This window comes from Sminthopsis crassicaudata, chromosome 5, assembly GCF_048593235.1.
Source record: "Sminthopsis crassicaudata isolate SCR6 chromosome 5, ASM4859323v1, whole genome shotgun sequence".
Taxonomy (NCBI): Eukaryota; Metazoa; Chordata; class Mammalia; order Dasyuromorphia; family Dasyuridae; genus Sminthopsis; species Sminthopsis crassicaudata.
Genome location: NC_133621.1, coordinates 108,290,654 through 108,318,565, shown reverse-complemented (window position 1 = coordinate 108,318,565; position 27,912 = coordinate 108,290,654). Strand labels below are relative to the sequence as shown.

At 39.8% G+C, this 27,912-nt stretch overlaps 1 protein-coding gene across 2 annotated transcripts; it reads right to left on the bottom strand.

The window, feature by feature from the left end:
- Positions 1-4,568: 4,568 nt before the first annotated feature.
- Positions 4,569-24,682, bottom strand: AKR1B1 (aldo-keto reductase family 1 member B). 2 transcript variants are annotated; one of them, XM_074267878.1, is made up of 10 exons: positions 24,541-24,682; positions 18,428-18,595; positions 17,174-17,290; positions 16,386-16,463; positions 13,681-13,803; positions 13,206-13,312; positions 12,194-12,275; positions 11,809-11,892; positions 7,835-7,917; positions 4,569-4,958 (listed from the first exon to the last, which is right to left on the bottom strand). In XM_074267878.1, the coding sequence occupies exons 1-10, from the start codon at positions 24,607-24,609 to the stop codon at positions 4,916-4,918; spliced, it is 954 nt and encodes a 317-aa protein (XP_074123979.1). In that variant the 5' UTR covers positions 24,610-24,682; the 3' UTR covers positions 4,569-4,915. The 2 variants fall into 2 exon arrangements, with proteins under 2 accessions (XP_074123979.1, XP_074123978.1); XM_074267877.1 differs by having other exon boundaries at positions 24,535-24,676.
- Between the last annotated feature and the right edge of the window lie 3,230 nt (positions 24,683-27,912).

Sequence of the window (27,912 nt, the reverse complement as noted above, 5' to 3'; positions counted from 1 at the left end):
CTCCCCGAAGCTGGTCAATATAGCTGACCAAAATCTGGAATAACAACAAACCTAACAATAGAAGTTAGAACAGTATGAGATAGAAAGACTGGTCCACAAAGACTGCTACAAGATGTAGAATGGCTAGCAGCTTTTCATGCGAGGAAACATATTTGTGTCACAAGACAGACAAATGTTAAAGATGTGTCAACTGCAGTCTCAATAAATAATAAAATAGCAGTGACATCACTAGACATCTAAGATAGTCAAACCTGAATTTATCAGCTATAGTCACAAGAGTTTTGTTTTTTTTTTCCCTCCAATATCAAATTTCAGTAATCAAAGCTTCAGATGAGTTTAGCTCTCACGGATCACATGCCCTAAATAGCTAACAATAAGAGATTCATCCTAGAAAGTTCACAGGTTGTCTTTTATATCTAAGTAGATGGGGTTTTTTAAATTCAATTTTACATAAATCATTTTGTTTTTAAAATACATAGAAAAATTCTAAATTGCATGTTATCTATAGCAGAAACATGTTCAAAGGGAAAAAGGCAAAAACAATTACTATCCTCAGAGTCCTTTGAAATAATGGGTGCACGCTCTTTTTGTTGTAGCTAGAAACTGGAAGATGAATGGATGCCCATCAATTGGAGAATGGTTGGGTAAATTGTGGTATATGAAGGTTATGGAATACTATTGTTCTATAAGAAATGACCAGCAGAAGGAATACAGAGAGGCCTGGAGAGACTTAAATCAACTGTTGCTGAGTGAAATGAGCCGAACCAGAAGATCACTGTACACTTCAACAACAATACTGTATGAAGATGTATTCTGATGGAAGTGGAAATCTTCAACATAAAGAAGAGCCAACTCACTTCCAGTTGATCAATGATGGACAGAAATAACTATACCCAGAGAAGGAACACTGGGAAGTGAATGTAAATTGTTAGCACTACTGTCTATCTACCCAGGTTACTTATACCCTCAGAAGCTAATAATTAATGTGCAACAAGAAAATGGTATTTACACACATATATTGTATCTAGGTTATATTGTAACACATGTAAAATGTATGGGATTACCTGCCATCGGGGGGAGGGAGTGGAGGGAGGGAGGGGATAATTTGGAAAAATGAATAAAAAAAAAAAAAGAAAAAAAAAGTAGATTAAAAAAAAAAAAGAAATAATGGGTGCACTTTAAGATGTCTCAATACAATCAATTAAAACTCATCATTAAAACCACAGAATATAGAATTTGCACAACTTAGTCAAAACCAGAGCAAGGATATTAGGTTAAATTCCTGCTGTAGGTACTTCAAGAAAACTATAGATCACAGTTGTGATCATATTCATTAAACAAGGGAATCAGCATGCACTTAAATGAATATTAAATAATTTGCTGAAGATAGAGGGAGATCTCGACCGAGATAAACATCTCAAGAGTCTCCCCCGCTCCAACAATCACCTCAAAAGTTCCCTGCATTGCTAAGCAATAGAATCTTTGGTTTAGCTTCAAAATGCCATTTTCCTAAACTAGCCACAAACTTGTAAAACAAAACAAACATTCAGTTAAATGCAAGCCATTTTTTAAAGAGAGGAAGATGAAGGGGAAAGGCTGATTGAGGAGCAGGAAGGAGAGATGGGAAAGCAGGCCAGGACAAGACAGAGGCAGACACTGGTTCTCCAGGCCAGTGTTACAGAGCCTGTGAGAGGAGGAGATCAAAGGGAGGAGGGGAAGTGGGGGGGCAAAGGAGCAGAGGGGATGGGGAAACTATTTAGCAGACTGGCAAGGTTCACAAGGCTCAACCATACCCAGTGTGTGGGGGGGAAGTAAATTAAATCTTTTCCTTTTCTCTTCCCCACTCCTCCTTATAGTTAACAATTTTTAGGGTGCTAAGTCCTTTTCAGGATTTAGTCTGTCAGTGTGCTTGCTTTCTTCTGGCAATGGCAAGTTCCTTCCATTAAAGAACTTGCCCTGTCTTTCCAACCTACTCTTCCCTGTGCCCTCATATCTCTTGTCCCTCTCTCCTTTCTAACATGCTGTCTGTCTGTCTGTCTCTCCTGTCTTCCCCTCTTTCTGGCAACCCATCAAACCAATAATCCTCAACAATTTCAGATTTCAATATTACAATGATCCTTACACAATTACCAATTTCACAATTTTCACACATAATAGCTACGTAAACATGACATAACCTATTACAAAAATGGATTGGAATCTCATGCAATTTACAGTCATTTTAACGTACACACCAATTAAAATTATTTAAACAAAATCAATACTTTTCCATGTGATATTCTAACTAGAGATTTCATTCAAACTATTGTTTCTGCAAATCAATCCTTCTTGTCCTATGTATGTAAAATCACCTCTTTTCTCCTTTCCTCCTTTTTCATTAAAACTTTTAAAATCCACAATATAGTTAACAGCTAATACAAGCTTATACACACATCCAGCAGAGCTGGCAAAATTTTAAAGCATAACTTGTAATGTTTACAAATTACCCCCACATATGTTTTAGAAAGTAACATACTTCATCTAATTAGGGGATAATTTTCCTCTTCAGGTAAGTTATCAGGACTTTGTTTTAACAACTTATTTTAAAACCAAATCAAATCAAATATTGCTGCAAATTTCCAGTAGTAATGTTTCAATATTCCAACAAATTCCTAAGATCTTATAACCAGAAAAAACAGATTTAGCATGTGTGTGATTTGATCTTGTGTGTGAGGCTAAGTTCAGGTTCCCATGAGAACTTACAGGGTCCTTTTTGGTTCAGCACATACTCTCTCCTATTTGCCACCCTTCTCTTCTCTGACTGCCATCATGAGATGCCACGGATGAGGGGGGTGGAAAGGAGAAAGAATGTAGGATTTCTTAATTGCCAAAGCTAATGATCTTTCTCAGTCCTTCTTGACACTCTTGATCATCTTTTCCCAGGTAATCTTTCTCTTGATTTTGTGACACTGCTTTGTCTCCCCCTATTTAGGTAATTGTCCCATCTGAGTCTCTCAGGTGCTCCCACAACTGGCAAGGTCTCCCACAGGCTTCTGTCCTGGAATCTCTTCTCCCTCTATTCTATTTTGCTTGGTGATCTTATTAGCTCTCAAGAATTCATATATTAACTGTGCTAATGATTTTCAGATCTATTTATCCAACCTCCTTCTGAATCTCCAGTTTTACACCTGCATCCAGAACAGGATATTCTAGACACAGAACACAGGATGTTCACAGATATCTTAAACTTAAGTCCAAAACCGCACTCATCTTCTTCCTAACTTCCTTATTGAATCAGGTACCAGTCTTTCAGAAAACCTGGACTTTTATGAACTGATGCCGAATGACATTCCTGATGGCCACTCAGTCCACTTATTTGTGTGACTTGGACAAAGCCATTGATCTTTCTGCTCCTTAGTTATCTCATCATGGTTTCTAATTACATGTAAAATAAGAAAATCTAGATTGTCTTGGACCCCCCCCTTAAGCAGTCTAGTGAAATTAGACACCACCTCAGAAAAAAAATATTTTAAATTGCATAGAATGCATGGTATTACATAGGAAATCATTATATTGATAGTTATAAAAAAATTTTTTTAACTCACGATTAAATGAAGGATCCTTCTAACTTTCAATACATGGCTTATTCACTTGCTGAATAAGCAGCAGAGTGATAAACTAATTTAAACTGAGGTGGCTCACCATGACTTAACTGAGAATATGTACATTCCTCTGCTGCTAGATGTTAATTCCCTTTTCCTCTCCAATGATCCCATAGTTGCCAGCCTCCTCTGCAACCCTATCCTATGCCCCCTTTCTCCCTACCCTTTTAATTCCTCAGTAGTTTTCTGTGCCCCACCTACTAGCAGTCAGGAAGCTTGATGGACTTTTTGGGGGAGAATGGCCTGAGTTTCTGATAAAATCCTGCTGTATCTTCATGGCATAAGTCATCTGAAAAATACCAGTACTGACCCCATGTAACATGTTTCACAAGGTAAACATTGAAGCTACAGACTCTCAAACCATGAGACCCTTAGAGACTCAGTGTAACCCTTCATTTTACAAATGAAAAAGCTAATTAATGGCACAGTCACCTAAATCCCAGTGTATTGCTCTGCCACCCTTTCAGTTTTTTAGTTGTGATTTTTTGGGTGCTGTCTTGTAGGAAATTTAAGTGTATTATTATGGGAGGGAAGACTAGATGAGAAAGTGTGAATGGATGTGTGCAAAGCTACACATGCTAGAAAGGCTTCCAGGTATAAAAGGCAAGATAAACATCCAGGTTGGTTCAGACTGGAAGGGGGCTGTGAGATTACCTCGAGTGGGAGAGGATTATGGCAACCACATTCCCTACTCTTTGTCAGAGATGTTTCTGGGCTCCCGTACGTATCTCCTCCCCCCCCCCCCCCAGCCTTCCTCCCACCCACCCCAACTCAGGAATGGAGCGTGTGTGGTTTTTAATTGTATTTTAGTTGGTGTATTGTTTTGTAAACATTTAGTATTTCTGATATACGTTCCAAGGGCACAGGGCTCCAAAAAGCTGGGCAACCAACTATAGAAACTACAGAACACTATAGAAACTAAGAATATAACACGGTTTTTTTTTTTATTTAAAGCAAGAAGTTAAGATATATAACTTCAAAGGGATGAAATCTACTTGTTACTAAAAGGAAGAAAACTGTTGGTGGAATAATTCTTGTTTGTAGGCCCATCTGGGGAGGGGGAAGCCACACTGTATTCCTTCTAGTTAGGCAGGGAAAGGGTCCAGAAAACCAGGAGTTACTTGATCCAGTTGAGATCTCACAGTGATATTCAGTAGTGATCCAGGTCTTGGGAGCAGGACAGACCAATGCAATGCAGAACAATATATTCTCGTCAGATAAGCTGGAAGTCTCAGGAGACCATCATCCGAACCCTGGACAGCGCCAGCCAGAATTCAATATGGGATTTTGAAGGGGTAATCCTTGTGAGAAGCAGCACTACAAAGCAAAGAGATAATTGTGCTTTCAACATAGGGCCTCAGACCACAACGAAGACAAAGATGGCAGAATGCAGGCTTTTTAAATATTAGAATAGACAAAAATAATTATGGTCTAAAAAATGTCCAGGGCTGATCCCTCGGAGGCAGGGTTTTAGCCTAATGATTCCTCTGCCAAATCAGTCAACAGTTATTAAGGACCTGATGGGGCCCCAGGGGAACATGGAACACTATGGCCTTCTCCTCTGAGAGCTTTGGCTCTTCTTGGGGAGATTCGGACGGACACCTGAGGAAGTACCAGCCATGCCTTAACACACTGGCAAATGTGACAGGAGTCCAGAGCAGACTCGGATCCCCTCAGGATAAACAGGGCAGATCAATAAAAATGAGATTTAAGCTAGGCCTGGAAAGAGTCACAGGAACCAGGTAGTACTGATGGAAAGTTACTGGATTTAGACTCAAGCTGCTGGTGTCCCCATCTCCACTTTACTGCTTGTTGAAGGTGAGGGTGATAGGGAGAAGAGGGAAAATCACTTAACCAGTTTTTTATCTGTAAAATGTGAATAAGAATGCATTTACTTCTCTCTCAGGCTTGCTGCAAAGGAAGCAGTTTGAAGAGTTTAACATGCTATATACAAATGGAGGTCTCATTATAAACCATGCAGTTATAAAAGGCTACTTCAATATAAATTTTTCAGAAAGTCAGAGGTGGGAGACTGGAAAAGTCCAAGATGTAATGTAAGTGGGGAGGGGGGAATGACGGATTTATTTAGATGGGAGCAAAAATTTTATAGTGGGGAGAATTCCCCTTTCAAAAAAAGTAGAAAAAAGAAGGTGGGAAATGAAAACTTAAGTCTTTTTAAATAAAACCATTGCATTGATATGGGCTTTATATCAGAGTGTACTTTAAAAATTTACTCATTCACTTCTCAGATTATTTTTTCTATTAAAATCTTCTGTGGCTACCTGTACCTACAAGGTATCCTGGGATAATCGTTTTCTGTTAGAAATGGGGGGGGGGGGGGGGGGAAGGAAGAGATAAAAAGAGGGAAGGGTGAAAAAAGATAGAGAAAGGGAACTAATTCCAGGGATTCCCAACATTTTTGGTGACATGGACCCCTTTTCAGAGTAATCACTTTTAAATGTATAGGATCATAAAACAAACCAATTACACTGAAATACAGTTAGTAAATTTGGAGGAGGAGGAAAAGTTTAGACTACAGGTTAAGACTTCCGAGTTAGGTTACTGAAGTAATCTAAATATGAAATGATAAAAACTAAATCCTTAGGTGGCAAAGGAATGAAAGGGGAGCCTGAGTCTAAATGATTCTTTCCATCGATACTCCCCAATTCCTGTGACTCCTTCCAGGACTTGCTTAAACCTCCTTTTTTTTTTGGGCCTGCCCTATTCAATCCTGAGGGGATCCTGGTCTGCTCTGGACTCCTGTCACATTTGCCGGTACTGTTAATTTATCAGTATGTGATGTCATTTGAATCTCCAAGACCCAAACTAGTCAGCATCCTCAAAGTTCACAAAATGAATATGTGTACATAGAATTTACACTTCCACACATTAAACACAAATGTGTATTACATATATAACAGATGTGTATATATGGACATACACACATTAATGCATATATTTATGCAACTCTTGTTCATGATGTACATGTACTCATACAGGGTCATTTAAATACAAATACACATATACACAAAAGTCAAAGACCACCCACCCCAAAGTGTTAAGTCTAGCTGTCAGGAGGGAGCACTAGCCAAGAAAAAGACCAATCAGGGAAGAACTTTTTGGAGACAAAAGAGTCCTCCTTAAAGTCAAGCTGATGCCCTTCCAGCACTTGGAAAGGCTGGAAGACACAGAAGAAGCAGGAGTCAACAACCCCTACAGAAAAGGGGGGGCTGAGAATACTGCGGGAGTAGGGGATATATCTGAGAAAAAGACTAAAAAGTCAAAGCGAAGGACCTGAACTCTGGGGAATAGCTGGGGAGAGCTGGTTTTTAAAAAGGAGGGGGTACAGCTAGATAGGATAGTGGACAGGACACTGGCCCCGACATCAGGACCCGAGTTCCAACCTTAACTTTTGTAGTGACACTGGGCAAACCAAAAAGAGAGCAGAAGTATCAAGCTATTATTCTAAGTTCTTTGTGCAAATATTATTTCATTTAATCCTCCCAACAACCCTACAAAATAAGTGCTATTGTTATCCCTATTTTTACAGTGGAGGAAAATTAGGCAAATGTTCCAAGTGATTTGCCCAGGATCTCACAGCTAGGAAGTTATCTGGGGACAAATGGAATCCAGGTCTTCCTGGTGACCAGTGAGCCACCAGCTTCCCTTCCTCAAAAGGAGGAGACCTGGGATCAGTGTTCACTACCCCCCACAAGGCTTTGGTATTAGATGGCAATGGGACATTTACCAGATTCAGCCAAATCCAGTAGAAAACCAGAATCAGAGGGTCATAGCTGTTTACTCCCTGGTCTAACTTTGGGAAAATTGACTCTAATTCCCTCAACTACAAAGTGGAAAAATTGGACTAGATGGCCTTGTGGGAAAGACCCAGGGAATACTGCCAAAGGACCTCATGTAATTCGTTTCTCACTTCATTTAACATAAAACCCCCTGGTTCTCCGCAGGAACACAGATGTAGCACACGGCCAGCTAGGCTATGTCTGGTCCGGGCAGTCTGCTGTGCCCAGAGCTCAAAGGGGCTATGCAGGGCCTGCCCTTTTTCCAGGACTTCTCTGAAAGAACCATGGGGATTATTTCAGACTCTCTGGGCGATAGCTTAGAGGTCCTGGCCCTCCAAGGGTACTCTGCTTCTGAGGAGTGAGACAGGGAGATGGCACGGGGGAGAAACCTACTTGACCAAGGCACAGACTCTCCAGTCACGGTTGAAGCTGAGGATTGTAGACATCTCCTCGTCAGTCAAGTTAAAATCGAACACCTGGAAAGGAAAAAGTCATTTCTGGTGAGTTTGACACAAAATGCTGACTGAAATTAAACAATAGTACTCAGTCCACCATGTGCCAGGTAGTCTACAAGGCACTCCTCAGTGCCTTTAAAAAAAAAAAAAATCCTTGTCCTCCAGAAATTATTTTTCTATTATTTCTTCTATAGCATATAAACTATTGGGGAAGTAATATAAAAATTAAATTTCAAAAAACACAAGTCTATGGGAGCTGGGAGAAGAACTTGAGTCTAATTTTTAAGGAAACTATGTGTTTTTAAAGAGGAGTTAAGATATGAAGTAATGCAATTTACTATCAGGGATATTTAAGTACCCTAAAACTGGTGGTACTTCAGAATGAAACTCATATCCCTGGAAGGTAAAGTTGAATGGAGGTGGAAGGGAGTAGAGATTACTAATACTAAAAAGCAAATTTGTACAAGATCTGGGCAATATAGTCCCTTCCTAAAGATAAGAAGCCAGACACTCTAAATGAAAGCTAGAGGAGAAGCAGTTCAAAATGACACGTAAGGAGTTTCAACTGGTCTAAGTTCATTATCTTTACAGTTTATTTGCAGAATGTTGGGTGCCTTAAAAGAGTGCTTCCTTACATAGAAGGATGCTGAAAGGTAAGGAAAGTTACAATTTTATTTTATGTCTGTCTTGGAGGGCTGTTTTGTGTTCAGTGTGGCAATTTGGAAATAATAGACAACATAAAGTCCTTTTTATATTAGTTCCTTAGGGAAAAACCCCTATTAGAGAACTTAAAACCATTCCTTTTCTCAAAGAGAGTTCTCTGTTTCAAGAGGGGAATTAATTAAGGATTAATTACTCCTCAAAGGAAATTTGTCTTTTTTCAAGCATGGGGGTGGGGGGAAATAATCTCAGCTATTTATGCCAAGAGACTGATACCTTTTTTCGAGGAAATTTTACACTTCAGGAAATTTAGTTTCTCTGGGGAGGGTCTCAGTGGTTTTTTTAAATTTTATCAGGAGAGTGTTGTTAAATCTTAGAACAGGGCTCCTTAAACTTTCCCCACTCATTATCTATTTTTGTCTGACAAATTTTTATGTGATCCCAATATAAATATATAAAATAGACATTTATTGGGATAAATTATAATTTTGCAATCCCCACACATTCAATTATGAAACTCCATATGGGGTCACAACACCACAGTTAAAGAAGCTGAGCTTTAGAAGACTTATTTCTTCTAAGAAGCCTAGAAGTATGTTTAAACCTTGAAGCGTTCCTTCTTCAAGGGGACTCTAGATCTGAGATTGAGAGGGAAGGGAAGTTTGTCTAACCAGTTATTCAAAAAGGGGGCAACCACCACAGCCTACATTTTTTTAAAAGTTCCATGTGAAAATAACTATCACTTTTCCAAAGGGATTATTTCCCTTTGGCATGGGACCTAGTTCTTATAGGAAACGCTTTGGGTTTTATCTCATTTGGTTTGGGGTTATTGGTATCTGAACTGTGGGCTCTCAAGAAATGAGTTTTCTTTCAATGTTTAATTAGGGGTTAAAACTTTTGAGCAAAAAAATCGTGAAAGAACATTGCTGCATTCACTAGTATCGTCCAATCAGTGGTTTTACATTAAAAAAATGTGTAAGGGAAGACAATGTATTATCAATTTTTTAAAAAAAGTTCCATGTCTTTGTTTTTATCTATAGTGTGATCTCTGAAGAAATGTACTAAAAATAAAAACCCACTAGTGATTCCCGTTTTTGTGACTCTGTGCTTCAATAGAAAGTCTAGAAGGATGGAGTTTTAAAACACTAAAATCAGCACTACAATCAGCCCAGCAGGGATTTAACCCTCAAATCTCTAGTAGGGGAAAAGAAGGTTCGTCAGAAAATGCCGGTTTTATGCTCTGTGAACGAAGCAAAGCTGTGTGTGACTGTGTATAACAAGAATTAAATATAACTCTTGCCCCAAATCAAACAGAACCCGAAAATAAACCTATGTAATCTTACTGAACATGTGCAGAGTCATTCTGTGCCCTTAAACTTAGTCTGGCAGTTGTGATATTCATGTATAGCAAACCTCTCTAATCAGGATAGGAAAAATATGACTTTTTGCAATACTTTAGTACTTCTGTGCTATAGAAGCAAAGGTCTGTTTCCCATCTGAATTTATAGGCAATAAAGTAAATTAATCTTTGAACTTGTCACTTTCTAGTAGTCTTCATTTATAAGATAGGTTCTTCAAATATCTCAGAATGACATAGAAACAGTAAAATGAAAATGAAGTTTGTGGGACAGAGAAAAAAATCTATCAGAGTAAGGTTAAAAATTAGGAGACTTTCATTTTAAAGAAAAAAATTTCAGTGCAGTTTTGTAACAGAAGATTAAATTATGGACTACTTCAAAGGGAAATCCAATTTTTAGTTAAATTTATGATTTAACTAGGATTAATACTTATGTGTAGAGCATATCCTGAAGTATGGCCAATTTATAGAAAGACAGCTCATTTGATATACTGAAATATAGACTATTTGATATCATTGGATACAATCTGTGACTAAGTATTTTAAGATATTTACATATACAATTCCAAGTCTGTTAATGTATGTCACATTCTGTCCAAAGACCTTTAGTGACAAAGAAGCATTGCCTTCCAAGGTTCCCAATATGGAGACACGGGAGGGTTCTGTGGATAACTCTGAACTGCTAGAGTGACTAGGATTTTCCATTAAGCTACTTCAAGGATTATAGTAAATAAAGCACCTTCTTCACAACCTAGTGCTGCCTAAAAGGGAGTTATTTTTTCCTTCTATCCTCCCAGGCACTTTACACCTGCAGACAAACCAGATTCTCCTGTCCCAGTCACCGTCCCACTTCTGCCTTGGTCTATTACCATCCTTCAGGCCTGGAATGCTCCCCCCTTCCCACTCTTTGCCCACTCCTTCTTTAATATCCAGCTGAAATGCCACCTCCTCCATGAAGCCTTTCCTGATTGGTAAGCAATGGCCTGGCCCACACCCGGTCCCAGAAAATGCAGGAGGGATGGGGAACAATGCGTTCACTGTTGCACTCAATTGATACTTTGATTATTTTTGCTGAATCGCTTCTTAACCTCCTCTTTTCTCTTTTATTGTGTTATAAAGGATAGTTTCTTTAGGTAGGAGAGGAGGATATATTTAGAAATGATGTCATGAAAAAAGCTATCCCCTTTTTTTGTCTAAAAGACTGCATTAGAGAATAACAAAATGAAATAAAAAATATATACATGTGTATGTATATGTGTGCGTATATATATATATAATATGTACATATGTAAATATAAATGGTTACATATATTTTATACACACACACACACACATATATATGCACACATATATATATATAATATACATATAAACACACACACACACTGTAGGGGCAGCTAGGTGGTACAGTGCTTATCAGGAAGACATCTTCTCCCAAGTTCAAATCCAGCCTTGAACCCTTCTTAGCTAGTTACTCTGGGCACATCACCTAACCTTGTCTGCCTCAGTTTCCTCATCTTAAAATGAGCTATAGAAGGAAATGGCAAACCATTCTAGTATCTCTGCCAAGAAAACCTCAAATGGGATCACAGAGTCATATCCTATGGACATGACTGGAAAACAACAATTTCAATATAATTAAGAGTAATATTTCAATAAACACATTTCAATTGAATTGTAAGCATATTTTAATTAAAGTACAATCAATCACAATCCTTTGCAATGCTAGTATTTTAAGTGCTTAAAAACACTATTTGAGAAGGGTCCATGGCTCCACCAGGCTGCCAATGGAATTCACGATACAAAAAAAGGCTAAAAACCTGCTTTGAGGACAAACAGAGGGATATTGGCCAGCATGTTTCCCTAAAGAAAACTAAGGACCATGGATATCTTACCTGAAAGTTCTCAGAAATCCGTGATGGGGTGACTGACTTGGGGATCACAACCACTTTTCTCTGGATGTGGAACCTGATCAGAACCTGCAGACAGAAAGAGAAACACTGTTCTCCCCTGATCCCTTTGGGGCCACCAGAACTTTAGCAGTCAGGTCCTCCTTCTTAAAAGAAATCATTTCAAGGAATAAAAGCATTCTCTTCTGCCATTTACATCTACAAGTACAGAGTAGAACTCAGTCTGTGAAATTTGCAGAATTTGGGAGGAAGGTGGGAAAAGAGTGGAAAGGAAGCCTCACACAGAACTTTCAGCTAGTGCTAGCAAAAATGACTCCAAGGACAGAACATGAAGGCCTGTAAGATGTAGCAGACCCCGCCCCGCCCATACCTGTGCTGCGGTTTTTTGGTGCTTTTCTGCAATGGCCTGGATCCTTGGGTCATTCAAGAGAGAAGGATCCTCTGGTTTGGCCCTAGAAATGATAAGATATTAAATATCTTTTTAACAATAAACACTCTTATTTTAAACTTGAATTAATTTAAAATTTTACTTTTTAATACAATTTTTACTTTTAAATTTCATGTCATTTTCATCTTAAATGAAAGTAATAACTAATGATCTCTCTCTGAAACTCTATAAACCAAGTGAATATTATTTGCTTCATTTGGAGCTAAGGAAAGGAAAAGGATTTCCAACCATCTCCACTCACAAGGTATACTTGATGAATTAAACTGGGTTTGAATCCTTATAGCTTTGTAACAAACTTGCCTAATATTGGGTCATTGTGCTAAACCGCTCCTAGAAGGGAAAGAAATCTTGTTGGTAGTAGGTATAGAATGAAGGAAAGAAACCTGGTATAGGAGGCAGAATTATATTAAAATATTAAATAATATTATTTTCATTATTATAATTGCATTTACTAATATATTATAATAAATGATATTAAATATTGAAATCTTAGGTTTACTATTAATTGTCTGTGTGACTTTGGGCCAATAACTTCTTTGGGCCTTAGTTTCCTAATTTATAAAACTGACCACCTCTAAGAGGTTCTTTTTTTGGAGGGGGGGGAGCTGTTAGTTCATTGATATAAAGAACCCCCCCACATTGAAAAGCACCTTAGTAATAGAGCTTGGCAACTTGTCCAAGACTTGTCTCAAAAAAGCTTTTCCAACTCAGAGATAGGTCCTCTACCTACTGCTATTCCACATTGTTCTTCTATGAGATAATCAATGGTTAATTCTGGATCCTGCCTTTCCCTGACTCAGTACAACTCCAAAAGGCTCCACCCAGATGGGCTTGCTCCGCAGCCTCCAGAAGCATTTCCCTTAGAATTAACATTTCCTCTCTGCTTCGATCCCTCGTGAGAAGACAAGATATTATGGCTCCTTAGATTCCTCACCATGGCCGATCAGGAGAGCCCAGGGGACTGTAGGCTGTCACCACAATGCCCTTGGACTGGCAATATTCAATCAACTTCTCCTGGGTGAGATAGGGATGGCACTCAATCTGTAAATCAACAAGTATTGTACCAAGTGAGTAACCAGCTCCAGGACACAGCCAGATTCCATCTCAACCACCGATCCTAATCTCTCTCTCACTATTGATGGTCTGAGTTTATGAAAGCTCTGTCATTGGAACCACAACCCTGGTATTAATAGGACCAAAAGTCTGGTTTAGATTCTCTAATTTTACAAGATTTACCAAAATAAATTTGATCCTTGGAATCTGGCAGTCCCAGTCACCCATGTGCTTTCTCCTCCAGCCCTGGTATCCAGTAGAAAGAATGAAACCTATTTCCTGGCTATTAAATGTCTGCAAAAAGTCAGGGTCCAGAAGTACAGCCCAAAGGTACCATTTTTTCCTTTCTTGTTTACCTGGTTAACTGCCGGCTCATGCTTCAGCCCCGGCTTGCTCAAAAGCTGCTCAATCTGGAGGTGGTTGAAGTTGGAGACTCCAATGGCTTTCACTAATCCTGTGTCCACCAACTCTTCCATGGCCTGAAAAGAGTTTGAAAATGACTAAAACCTTCTTGAGACCAGAGTGAAGGAAGAAAGAAGAGGAAGATAGCTGAGTGATAGGACAGGAGGAGCTCTTCATAAATGGCCTCAATTTTTCCAGTAGTAGGAAGCAAAGTCTTTGGCTAAGGGTGGGAGGGGATACAGTTGGAAATTTGATATGAGTTTAGAAGGCAAGGGCAAGGAGGACCTCTTGCTTCTTCCCAAGACCTTATTCTTCCATCCTTTATACATCGTAACTCATTCTTAATTTTGTATGAAGAACCTCACGTCTAAAAGTCCTGAAAAGCATTCTCTTCTCTCTTCAGACTATGTCATAATTCTTTAAAGTTCCATAACTGATATCTTTCTCCTCAGCTTCAGTTAATCTGGTTTCTCTCCCTCTTGCTCTACTGAAATTACTCTTCAAGTTCTCTAACAATCATCTAATTGCCAAATGCTAAACAATTTAAAAAAAAAAAAAAAAAAAGAAAAGAAATTTTAGTCTTCCATTCTTTTTTTTTTTTTTTTTTTTGCGCTTATATTTTTGTTGGGTACTCCTCCTACCCATCTCCTTCACTTTCCCTTTGGCAATCCCATTCATTCTCAAGTTTTTCCTAAGCAAAATAAAGTGCTCTGAAAACAATTATCACTATATAAATGCTAATTATGATGTTGATGACCATGACAGGTAAAATACTGTCCTTTCAAAACCCTTCGGATCCCCATCCTAAGATTCTGTTGTCAATCACAGCCTACAGAACAATTGATTTACTGCCTACTAGTACCTCAAATTCAAAATACCAAAAAATTGAACTAATCTCCTAATCTCACTCTTCCATTCTAAAATTACCATTTACCTACATTCCCACACTTCATATTTTGGATTTAATTAAGGGAGAAGAGTCAATCAGGAATCAATTCTTACCCATTGTTTCTCTGCAATGCATCTAACTTCTTTGCGGACTTCCAGAATTGCAACTCCAACTATCTACTAGATATCTAGAACTGGATTTCCTGTAGATATCTTAAACATAGTGTGTCACAAAACTGAATTATCATCTTTCTCCCCAAACCCTTCCTTCTTCCTAACTTCCCTACGCCAATTTTAAGCACCCCAGCTTGCTTACCCCTCACTTCCTCTCATCTCCCCATCTTCAATTTGTTGCCAAAGGTCTGTATACTTTCCCTTCATAGCTTCCCTTGAATACTTCCCCTTCTCCTTCTTTGTCACCCTAATGATGACAGCTTCATGTCCAGACTACTGCAGCAGCCCGCTGGACTTGAGTCTCTACTCCTAGTTCACCCACAGTCAGCCATCAAACTGCGGCCCCTAAAACAAAGATCTGACCATCTCCCCTTTCCAAGCCACCTCCCCAACTCCATAAACTGCAGTGGCTCCTTGTTTCTCCAGGACCAGAAACAACATCCTGCTTGTCATTCAAAGTTCTTCATGACCTACCTCCTACCTCCCTGATCTCCTTACATTCTGCAGCCCCCACATACCCTGCAATCCCATTTTCTACAGGAAGCCTTTCCTGCTGGCCCTAGTGCCTTCCTCCTGCCAATTATCCCCAGTGTATCCTGTAAACTCTTATTTGTACATAGTTGTTTGCAGGTTATCCGCCTCATTATGACTGAATTCTTTGAGTAGGGACTGTCTTCTGCTTTTCTGGGAATCCCTGAGACTTAGCACAGAGCTTAACACCTCATTGGCATTTAATAATATTTACTAAATGGCTGGTTGATGGTCTCATTTCACCATCCCAGTACACGTCCTAACAAATCTGCCCACAAATATTCTCTTCCTTCTCCAAGTTACTTCTACCTATTCCACCAGCCAGAATTGTTCCTAACTATTCTTCTGACCTTGCTGCTTTTCTGCCCCAAATTCTTTAGCAGGTCTCTTACTCTCTCACTTTTTTTTTTTTTCTTCTTTTATTCAGGCGTTTCTTTTCTTTCTTTTTTTGCTAAGGTTGTTAGGGTTAACGGACTTGCCCAGGGTCACACAACCAAGAAGGGTTTAAGTGTCTGAGACCAGATTTGAACTCAGGTCCTCCTGACCTTAAGGCTGGTGCTTCATCCACTGTACTACCTAACTGCCATAGGCAGTTTCTTCATCTTGGAATGTTCCTTCCTCCAATCTGTTCAAACTTTCCCATTCTTTGCAGTCCCCGAAGCCTTGTAGGTCCATCTGACAAGAACATTCTCCTTTGGACCTCACACTTCTATTTCTGACTCTCCAAGTCATGTCTCATACAATGATTATCACTAGACTTAGCTATGTTTGTGTCTTATCTCCCCTGAAGAACTGAAGGCATGGATCATGTTGCCTAAAAGATTTCTCTCCTATCACTTAGCACAATGTGCTGTACTTGGGGGCTTAATGTTTACTGAATGAATGAAAAAACCAACCCAGATTCTGCTAATAGGAAACTAACCCCAAAAAATCAAATGGGGGACTCATTGGGAAGCATAAACCTACAGCTGAAGGAGTTAATGAAAACAATAAGCTCCAGCATAGATTTTAAATGATTCTCTAGTCATACCCCAAAGAGTCCAATTAGAATGGCATTTATCCTTACCGTCCATGTATCCAAAAAGCTTGTATCACTGGGAATCACATTGCCTTTGTCATCCAATGGGAAAAGATCCTGCCCAGCCTGTCACAGGCAAGACAACATAAATTGAAAATCACATCAACATAAGTCAAATTTCATACTTTTTTCTTTTGGCTTTCCTTTTTTTCTGAAAGAAATATATAGGAAATTATACCAAAACTAAGTAGCCATCTACTTTTTAAAGATAAGTTTGGGAATAAATCCATGTATATGTATATGTATATCTATATCTATACAGATATACATATACATATATCCATATACACACATGTATACATGTGTATAAACCAATGCCCCAAGCCCAACACTGAAGTGAGTTCCTTCTAAAGCTCATTTCTAATCATTGCTGACTAAAAAAATAAGGAAAATAAAACAAAAAATCCACATGTATATGTTCTGCAGTAAGATATTAATGTATTAAAGAAATTAGGTCTCTAAAGGATCTAAAGAAAGCCACATGACTCAAAAATTTTGACATTTTGTCCCTGGATAGTCATGGGCAAGTCACCGACTTTCAAAATCTCAAATTTCTCTCACCTCTAAGATGAAGATTAAAGATAAATCAACTATAAAAGACATGTGAAGGAAGATACTATTTTAATCTAGAGAAAGAACTGCTAAATAAAAGTATATACAGAATGAATTTACATATTTTCATATTTGTATCTAGCATTTTATATCCCTTGGAGATTGCATCATGCATTTCATCTGTTCTAGAAATAGGGGCTACTGGAGGTAGTATAGAGCCATACCTTAAATCCTGTAGGCCAGTGAATAAGATACAGATCCAAGTAATCCAGCTTCAAGTCACTCAGAGTTTTCTGGCAGGCTGACTTAACCAAGCTTTTCTCATGGTATGTGCACCAAAGCTACAAAGGAAAAAAAAAACGAAATATCATTGCCATCACTCCTTAGTAATACTTACCAAAGGAAGGACCTCCCTTGGCCTTTCATAAGTTTTGGGATAAAAACACTGCTGACCTCTCCAATAATCTAAAAATGGAGTCCCACCTCTGACTTCTATCAATAAATTTGTTTTGAAGATTACAGTTCTGCTTTCTTAAATGAGCACACCGTCATGTTGCTCATCTTTAAGAGAACCAATGACTTCATGGTGTGAGGTCTTGACTGCTTGTGAATTGGATTTAAGTCAGACAGAATTGCACAAGTCATCAATTTAACTCTTTCAGAGACATTCAAGTCCAGTGGCAGACAAAGGAGATGGCTGGCGATGGCCTGAGATGCAATGAATGATCTCAGCGCTTTCCATGTCTGAAAACGGACTCAGATCACCACAGCAGCTGCTGCAGCCACCTTCATGATTGTTAACAAATCATTCTCATCTACCCGTTTGGCCGATAAGGCTTCTAGTACTCATGTCCAAATACTCATAGTGGACACCCTCAATTTGTCGAAGGGTTTGAAGCCTGTTGGGTACCTTCAACCTGATTTAGCCTGGCTGCTGAGGAAACTTCCCCAGATTAAGTTGCTACATACACTCCTTGAAGGCCCTGGAGAGGTAGGTAGACCCCAAGGAGGATGAGCATCCCTGACATGGACTCAGCGAGCCCTCACACCCGAGGGCTATTCCTCCTGGAGAAATCCCAAATGCGCTTGTACCTACAGGTTTGGATGTACTTATTGCATCTTCAACTGTACTTATAATCTCTAGCTTCCTCCAACGTCCAGTTCTTCAAATTATTTTTTAAAAACAATCATACACAGACACCTCTCTCAACTCCCCATTCCCAAATCTTTTTTTTTGACACAAAAATGCGCACGTCCCCTTCCATTTAGTGCATCTCTATCCCCAGCACCTGCCCAGTGCCTTGCCACCGTACATGTTTGACAAATCAAACATCGCCTGCCACACTTGGTTCCATAGTGGATGGGCCCTCCCCCTAATTTGTCAAAGGTTAGGTAAGGTTTTGGTTTAATTGGAGTAAGAAAGCCTCTCTGTAGCAGGCCATGCATTCACACTCCCTGAGGCCGGCTGGAGGTTAAACCTTGCTGACGATGAAGAGGTCTTCCCGCTTGACAACGTTCGCCTTGATCTTCTCTAGGATGGCCTCGCCCACTTCAGTCTCATTCTGGTAGACATGAGCACAGTCGATATGACGGTATCCAACATCGATCGCAGTCTTCACGGCGTCAGCCACTTTGCCTGGAGGGGACTAAAAGGAGAATTGAGAAGAAATATGAGGCAAAAACCTATCCTAAGGAGTGAAAATTATTTCCTTCCCAGTGGTCATATCTAAAAAACTTTACCAAGAGCCAGAAAATTGGGAGGTCACTTGATGCAGGTAGAGGGAGGGCTATATGCTATTTACAGCGTGAACTGTCCCTACTTATATGACCTTCAATAAATCACCCAATCCTTCCTAGATCTTGATTTCATTTGAAGAAAGAGGTGAAAAATAAAAGCCCCTTCTAAGTCAAAAAGTATGACCTTACAGGGGCACAAGTGATACAGTGGATAGAACCTGGCGTTCCCCTAGAATTGGGAAGGCATAAATTCAAATACAGACTCAAGGCACTCACTAGCTGTGTGATCTGTGGCAAATCTGTGGCTGTCTTCAATAATAATAAAAGATAAAATAAATAAAATGTATAAATAAATTTATAATAAAGAATAGAAACATAAAACAAATATCTACATTTATAAATACATGAATATGATAACTGATAAAAATTAAACTGTGACCATATATGCTTTAAAAAGCACATCTTTGTCCTATTATAAGCACTTTTCTAATTGCTGCTATCTTCTGATCTCTCATGTAAATCGTGCCTATGACATAAGATATTTTATTTATATATTTATTATTAAATATCACATATTTATTATTTGTATATATTATATATTTTTGTTCACATTTAGTCCTTATTTATTTCATATGTAGAGGACTTAACCCCCCTCAACTACAGAAAAAAAAAAAAAAGGAATCACAAATTTATTTCTTGGGAAGGCCATATATTTTATAAATGTGGAACTGAAGACTAGAGACTGACTAATTTGTCTGAAATCATAAAGACAGTTATAGCAAAACTGGAGTTCAAAATCAAGTCTTCTAACTCCAAATCCACTATTTTTCCTACTGTACTTTTCTGGGCATATAATATCATCACTAAGATTTGATGGCCACTTATCTCAAGACTAATGACTAGAGCACAACACTAACCTATCCAAGGACTGTTGTTGGAACTTCTGTAACAAAATTCCAGTTATTCTTACTAACTTGTGAAATTCCTCTTCTTGAGAACCCAAATGCAATCCCAGTAAGCTTTCTTGCTCCCTCCCCTTGGGAATTTTTAGCATCAGGAGAATGAGGGCCAGGTTATCAGAAAATCTCAGAGGCCACTTAGTCCAACAATCCAGACCTGAATGATAATCCTTTCTAATGAATGAGTATCATCCAACCTTGGATTAAAGGCCACAGGGAAGGGGAGCCTATTACCTCACAAGAGGGCCCATTCTATTGGAGAGCAGCTTCTTTCTATCAGACTTCCACTACTAGTTTTGCACTCTGGAGCCTATCAGAACATGTCTAATTCCTCCTTTAACCTGAGAAACCTTCAGATAGCTATAATTTACCATGTTCTCAAATCTCTTTTTGAGGGTAAAACTATCGTTAACACTTTCCACGTGGCCTTTGACTTTGAGGCTCTGACTTCTCACTATCCTTCTAAAATTTGGCACTCAAATCAAACCCCATGTTGCAGCTTCCAGACAGAACAGTCCTATCTCTCTTGGCTGATAATCAAATAGGTGGCAAATACTGAGCCTGTTGAAACAGCAAACTCCCCAGACCTTTTTCAGATTAACTGCTGATCTAGAGTCCCTTTTGTCTTCTTATAAGGTCCAAGTTTAAAACTTGATTTTCTTATTCAAGTTCATCTTTTTAGATCTAGCCCAATATTCTAGCTTTTTTGGGACCTATCATCCAACAAATTACTTATACTTCTATCTCTGTGTCTTTTGAAAATCTGATAAATTTTCTCTCTAGAGAGTAGACCTCTCTAAAGTGTTCTACTCACAGCAGGTACTAATCAATATTTTCCAAATTGAATCAGAGCCTCTCTGTCACCAACAGGTTGCCTAAGAGCTTCCAGTTTACCTTGAGTTAGCAGGGGCCGGGAGAGGTTCCAGCAATGTGAGAGGAACAGCCCCCAGGGACAGTGTGTCTAAGTATTTAGTGTGCAAATAAACATTTCAGCCCAGATTAGAATTTATACCTTGACTCCTACTCCCTGACTAATTATAATTAGCCTAGCTCCGAGCAGAACATTTCATCCAGAAAGATGAAAGGCCTTCTTCTATGAGGTCTTAAACACAAAGGGTTATTTTTACTCCTAGAATAAATTAAGAAAAAGTATTGTCCTTTTAAATAGTTTCAAGGCTTATGTCAGAGCATCTTTAGAAAGCAGCACTGTATTAGAAAAGAAAAAGAAAGCACTACTGTAGTGATTATATAGAGTAGAACTTTTTAAACATTTTCCACTAGCTTCTTTTTGCTCAAGAAATTTTTATGTGACCCTGGATATATAGCTATATACAAGAGATGTACAAATCAAACATTTACTGTTAATCAATCATAAGGAAATTTATTTGAAAGCAATTCTCTAGTGTTACATATCATTTTACCATTGATTAAAGGTGAAAGCAAATTTGCATACTAATGAAATGGATGTGCTTGTTTATTTTTACATAAGAATTACATCTTGGTGGAGTATTTCTCTGATGCTACAGGATTTACAGCATTCAGAAACCTAGCCTCATTGCCAAAATTTTCATGACCACATTCAGTTGAATGACTCCATGTGAGGTCATCACCCACAGTTTAAAAAGCTTTGATGTAGAGAGCTAATGACCCTTGGTCAAGAAATGATTAAGAGCAATAGTTAAGAAAAGACACAAATATATGATAGGGAAAGGAAAGGGGTCAATATCCATGGAGGCAGCTGTTTAGAGCTCCAAGTCATTGCTGTTCATTTATTTCATTTTTTTCGACCCCATTTGGGATATTTTAGCAAGGCTGTGGTTGGTCATTTCCTTCTCCAGCTCATTTTGAAAATGAGGAGGCAAATAAAGTTAAATGGCTCTCCCAGGGTCATACTAGTTTCTGAAGTGGGATTTGAACCTGGGAAGCTGAATGTTTCCATTCAGTGTTCTATCCACTCTGCTACTTAAATGCCCAGTAAGGAAGACCCAAATTCAAATCCTACCTTAGATGTCATAAAAATATCCTAAAATGAATCATTAGTGATAGTTCAAGAAAATTTCTGATTGGCTTTATTTTCGTTTATTAGTTTCCCAATGCTATAGGGAAGTATTTTAAACACAATGATATAAAGTACTCTTCTCACACTCTATGGAGAAAGAGTCATTATTGCTATTTTACAAAGCACAGAATTTTGGGGCTGAAAAAGATTTTAGAGATAATCTAATCTATTTGTCCTCAATATGTTGGTCTCAGAAGCCCTGAGGCCTTGAAAGGATAATGAAAAGTTATTGCAGAGTCTAATCTCATTAATGACTCAGTATAAAGGGCATCCAGGTAGTGCAGTAGATAGAGCACCATGCTTGGATTCAGGAAAAGCTGAATTGAAATCTGGCCTGTGATACTGTTTCCCTTAAATCAGTGGAGAAGAAAATGGCCAAATACTTCAATATCTTTGTCAAAAAAACCCAAATGAATTCTGTAGCTGGTGCACGTTTAAGATTGTCCAGATTTACTTTGCTTGAATGATAAAAATTTGTCAAACTTTGAGGTTTACAAAGCTCTTTCCAGTTTCATTTGGGCTTCACAACAACTCCATGACATGAGTACTACAAATACAATTATTTCTAGTCGACTTCTATGCACTTCTGTTATTTGCTAACCTGACAAATACAGCAAGATTTTATATTCTTCACCTTTGGCAAAGAGAAACCCAACTTCAAAAAGCTCCTTTGTCCTAAATTGCTGGTTTTCTCCCTCGGAAGGTCAGATTAGGAAAGAGCATAGTACTGGGGGACTGGGAGAGATCAGATTCTTATCAACTTCCACCTAAAGTATACTAGTTCTGCTATGTCCTGCAAGAACTCCGATCCTTTCTAGGCCAAGAATCTCTGCAGGTCTTCCTTTAAGTAAAATTAAGAAGAAACGCGCTTATATTTTATCAGTCATATATGACCTCCAGTTCCGGGTGTTTTTAATCAATTCAGTTCAGCCGACAAAAACATAATAAAATAACCCTTCCAGAATTCTTCCAACTCAAAGGAAGTTCAATTCTAACTCAATTAAAGTAGCAGACTTGGATGATTATTCTGCAAAGATCAGGATGAGGCTCCTAGAGAAGAACTCAGAGATTAGCTCTGCATGCACTGCCCTGACAATGCCCTTCTACCACACCCTAACCCCAATTTATATCAGTGTTCACTTTCACACTTACAAGAATTACCCAGTAATTATAAGCCATATCTCCAGTAATAACCTACTTCTACCCCCCTCCCCAGCCATTAGCAGTGTTCTACATAGAATAAGTGCTTAAAGTTTGCAGAAATTAACTTTGTTTCTCTTTCTGCTCCTCCTGGAGAGGACTCACATCCCTATTGGATGATCTCAAAAGTACTTCCTCCCCGCTCTCTTCTAGGAGAGGGGCCAGCGTAAGAGCCACTTTCAGGAAGGGCCATTTCCCGGTCCCACTTTATCCTCCCCCTCAGGCATGCTTCTATCCGTTTATTAGTGGCACTCTGTCCGGCAGACTATATATTCATTAAGGACAGTAAACATCAATGGGCGATGTAATCTATGACACCTAGCACACTGAATAACTTTAAGAAGCTTAATCTTGCTAAAAACTGGCATTAACCAATCATGTTTCACATCCCCTCTGCTGGTTCATAAAAATAGAACTCCTCTCTTTACCGACTTCATAAGCATGCAGCAGCTTTCACTAATTAATGTAATAGACCAAGTTTTCCAGCGAGGGGGAAAAAAAAAGTTCTAAGATAGCTACAAATAATTTGAATATCCAATGATATTAAGTAGTCTATCTGAGCCAGGGCTTCTAACTTTTTCCACCTGGGAATCGTTTTTGCTTGAGGAATTTTTATGTGGCTCAGGGTGTGCAGATAGACAAAATAGGGTACACAAATAAACTACTTACGGGTGATAAAGCATCATTTCCTCACCCCCGCGTTAGCTTACATAATCTCCAGGGAATAACATAAAGTTTTGATCAAAGGAAATAATGGACAGGGAACCGTACAGCCCAAGGTTCTTCCCCCGGAGGGAAGGTCAAAACATCAGTTAGAATGGCCCTCCCCCTTAAAAGTGGCGATCCGAGAATTTTCCATTTCTAGAGGTACTTCCCCTTCCTCCCCCCCCCCCCGACCCGTGAAGAGCTGGGGAAGTTTAAAAGAAGCAGTGTCCTAGAGAATTGGGGGTGGGCAGCCCGGTGGGAAGGGGCAAATTGTATACACTTAGTTCATTATTCAGGTGCAGAACCCGCTCGGCCGGGGTGGGGGATAGGCTTATCTCCAGCACCTTTTTTTTTTTTTAAAGGGGGAAGGGGGGGGGTGGAGGTTCCTCCGCAGTTGGTGCCACATAAAAGGCCAGAAGGCAAACTTGTTTCCTAGCAACAGGTTCCGGGGACCCGAAACCAAATGCATACTTGTGGCAAACCTTCCCTTCGCTTCTGCCGCCTTCATTCTCCCCATCTATAAAACGCGGGGCAGAGCAGCGCCTCTCTCACGTGTTTTACGGTGACCAAAGGGGGACATTTTTACAAAGCGGTTTGCAATACAGTGCAGGGCAAAGTAAGCCTTAATAAATCAAATGTCGGTTCCCTCCCCCCAGCTTCCCGGGTCTCCTCGAGAGCAGGGATTATCACGCTGAACTTGCCAAGGCCCAGTGCAAGCTCCAGCGGCCCCAGTTCTGCCGGCAAGGTCAGAGAGCAAGCCCGTAGCCCCTTCTCTCTCCGACAGAAAAAGGACTCCCCTTCCCCGAGTCCCCCTCAGGAGCGCGACGCCGGAGGCCGAGGGCGGTCCGCGGCGGCGAATCCCTCCAACGCCCCCTCCCCCCCCACGCCGGCCTGGCCCAAGGGGCAGGGGCGCCGAAACAGATACATTAACCTTCCAAGTGCCCAGGCCCAGGATGGGCATCTTCGCCTTGTTCCTCAGCACGAGGAAGGTAGCCATCATGTTCTGCCTTGCAGCAAAGGGCCTTCCTCAGACACGAGAACAGCTGCTCGCCACCGGGAGATGCCTCGGCAGCGCGTTCCGGTGCACTTAAATAAGCTGAGCGCAGCGACAAGGGATCGCTGTCTATTGGTTGGCTGCTGGAGGGGCGGGGAGACACCGCCTTCCTATTGGTCAGAAGGTAGAGCTCGTTTGCATGTCGCCCTGGCTGAAGCTGCTTTTCCTCCGGGGCTGAACTTGGGTTCGGGGCTCCCCGGTTCTGCCGCGAGATGAGCACGTGCACGCCCCGCTGTCTCCTTCCGCTTGGCGTCCCGACTATTAGCTTCGTGCACTTTTTTTTCAACTGGTGCGGGGCGCGAAATTATGTCTAGGTGAATTGCGGTGGGACACTGCTTCCTTACTCACGTCTGAGACTGCGGGGTACATCGCCAATGGAGTTTGGGCCTAAAGGGACAGCGTTCGAATGCCGACGGGGACTATTTTTGAATTTCCCAGTGATCTCGGGTATAAAGCCGCAGAGCCGCGGGCTTCGGGTCTCCTCCTGCAAAAGAGACTTTAAAAAGGATACAGAGAAAGATACGCGCAGACCGTCACATCTTAAACAGAGCCATGGAGGGCAGCGTGCATGTTGCCTCATCCTGTAACTTTTACCACGATCCCTTAGAGTGGCTGGCAGCATTGCCCCCATTTTACAGATTAGGAAACCGAGTCTCAGAGATTGACAGATCCGGCATGATCCTAGCGCGCGGGTACTGATGAATGAATCTCCCAGGGCCCTGCAGAGATTTAAGCACAGCGCCATATATACGGGCTTCCATACACATGTACTTTCCAACGCAGAGCATAAATGAGCATCCTCTCATTTATCATTTAGGAGATTTGTCACAAGAACCATTGTAATATAATAAATAAGAGAGGACCTTTACTGTTCTAAGGTGTTAAATAGCAATTTTTCCTCAGCTCTAAGAGGGGGAAAATACCAACCCTCTTCTTTCCTTCCCCATCTTTTCTTCCCTTTCTTCCCTCCCTCCTTTTTCGTTCCTGTCCTCCCTCTTTTCCTTTTTCTCCTTTCCACTTTCTTCTCTTTCTTCCCTCTTCTTTCTTTCCTGTCTTTCTTTTCCTTCCCTCCCATATTCCTTCCTTTCTCTCCCTCTTTCCTTTTCTTCATCTCTCCTCTTCCTTCTTTCCTTTTTCCTTTCCATCCTTCTCTCTTTCCCTTCCCTTTCTCTCCTCTTTTCCTTCCCTCCCTCTTTCCTTTTCTTCCTCTCTCCTCTTCCTTCCTTCTTTCCTTTTTCCTTTCCATCCTTCTCTCTTTCCCTTCCCTTTCTCTCCTCTTTTCCTTCCCTCCCTCTTTCCTTTTCTTCCTCTCTCCTCTTCCTTCCTTCTTTCCTTTTTCCTTTCCATCCTTCTCTCTTTCCCTTCCCTTTCTCTTCTCTCTTTCCTTTCCTCTTTTCCTTCCCTCCCTCTTTCCTTTCCTTCCCTTCTCATTTCCAATTAGAATTAGAATTTGAAAATATCAAAAAGTTAGATATATTCCAACTTATCCCTTCATGCTATGAATGAAATAACTGACCACCAGAAAACAAAAGTAACTTGTTCAACTTCATAGTGTACTCAATTATAACATGACTTTCCAACAGGCTCCCATGAGGCAGCTAAGTGACAACATTATTAATCCTAATTGGAGCCACCCATGGGAAAGGTTTAACACAAATTATTTTCCCAAGAACCAATATAAGAAATGAGCCTTTAAGAAAGTCCTGGAAATCTCTTTGGCAACCCACTCCCCATCCCCTAACTTCATCTTCTTTATCACCTTTCACTCAGTGCTCTAATTATGAAAAATCAAGAATTTGATCCTTCACTAACCTTCTAGGAAGTATCCCTTTCTAAACTCCATTCTAGTGATTTTCCACTTCATAAGAAAAGTACTTTCAAAAATAGCAGCTATCTGGAGGAAGTTTAAAAGGGGCAACCAATTCTCTGGACATATTACTTATCTATTTCTTAATCACATGGGTTGCCTCTGGGTACATTTTGCCCCCATTTGTCCACAGTAATCGAGAATTATGGCTACTTATAACAGCTAATATTTATGTAAGTTTCAAGGTTTGCTCACATAATTTTCCCATTTAATGCCCAATACAGCTCTGAGGGGGTGGGTATTAATAGAGGAAGAAACAAAGGTTAACAATTGCCTGAGGCAGGATTCAAATCTAACTTTTCTTGATCCCCAAGTCCAGTGTGTGAGCCACTAAGCAACCCGAATCTGAGTCTGAAATTGAAAATAAGGCCAGTGGCAAAAAACAAACAAAAAAAGGAAAACAGCTTCAGAATTTTTTCAGAAAAGGACCCTCTGTGAATAGTTTACCTGTATGCTTCAAATCAAATTTCATACCTTAGTCACATCCAGAAAAAAATGAGGTCTCTCAAAAGAGATTTACCTTGGGAGTATTGGAGAAAGGCCCTCTGATTTCATCATGATCAGGAACTTTTTAAGTGGAAATGTCTTCCATAGGTGCAGATCAGCACCCCAAATTTCAGGCATCAAAATAGGACAGCATCAATAACCCAGGTTACCAGGTCTCTCCTTGGGAGCTGAATACTACTCACAGATGTAGATTGACATACCTTGTGATTTAGGGGCTCGCTTTTATGAGTTGTGGTTAATTCTTTACAGTTAGCTACCCAGGTGAATAACATCTGGGCACTTAGCTTGGCTGGCTCTCAAATAACAATCCTACCTGCAGTTGGCTGCTACATCCACATGCAAAGTGTTTCAGCTTGTCCGGGTTTGCAGGAGCCTGTGGCTGCCTTTGGCAATCTCCATGCCACGACAAGGCTTTAGAGTAGGACTGGAAAAATAATGTAATCAGTTAAAAGTAGAATATCATGAAGGGATAGGGACTGAACCTGCAAAAAGCTCAAATAAGGCACCATCAATATGGAAACTCAATTCTTTCAATATAGAATAGCACTTTCTTTAAAAATTATTGCCTCTGACAGGCAACTAGTGGATAGGGCACTGATCCTGGATCTGGAGGACCTGAATTCATATTAGCTGTATGATCCTGGATAATTCATTTAATCCCAATTGCCTTGCAAAAAACAATTAAAAAAAAAAAGTTTATTGCCTTTGACAGTCACCTGAAACATCAATAAGAAATTACTGAAGAATATATATAAATAAATATTTCTTACATCAAAATAGCCCCAGAATCACAAAGTATGAAGAAGCTTGGCTAATCAAGTATTACTGATTTAATAAGTGCAAAGTTGAAAGAGTTTTAGTTCTGAAATAAAAAT

Excerpts from the sequence above, each read along its gene's own strand:
- AKR1B1 (XM_074267877.1), bottom strand. The coding sequence starts at position 24,609 with ATGATGGCTACCTTCCTCGTGCTGAGGAACAAGGCGAAGATGCCCATC. Across the intron at positions 18,596-24,534 it reads TGGGCACTTGGAAGGTTAAT|TCCCCTCCAGGCAAAGTGGC; the intron begins GTATCTGTTTCG and ends TTCTCCTTTTAG. Across the intron at positions 17,291-18,427 it reads ACCTCTTCATCGTCAGCAAG|CTTTGGTGCACATACCATGA; the intron begins GTTTAACCTCCA and ends TTTCCTTTGTAG.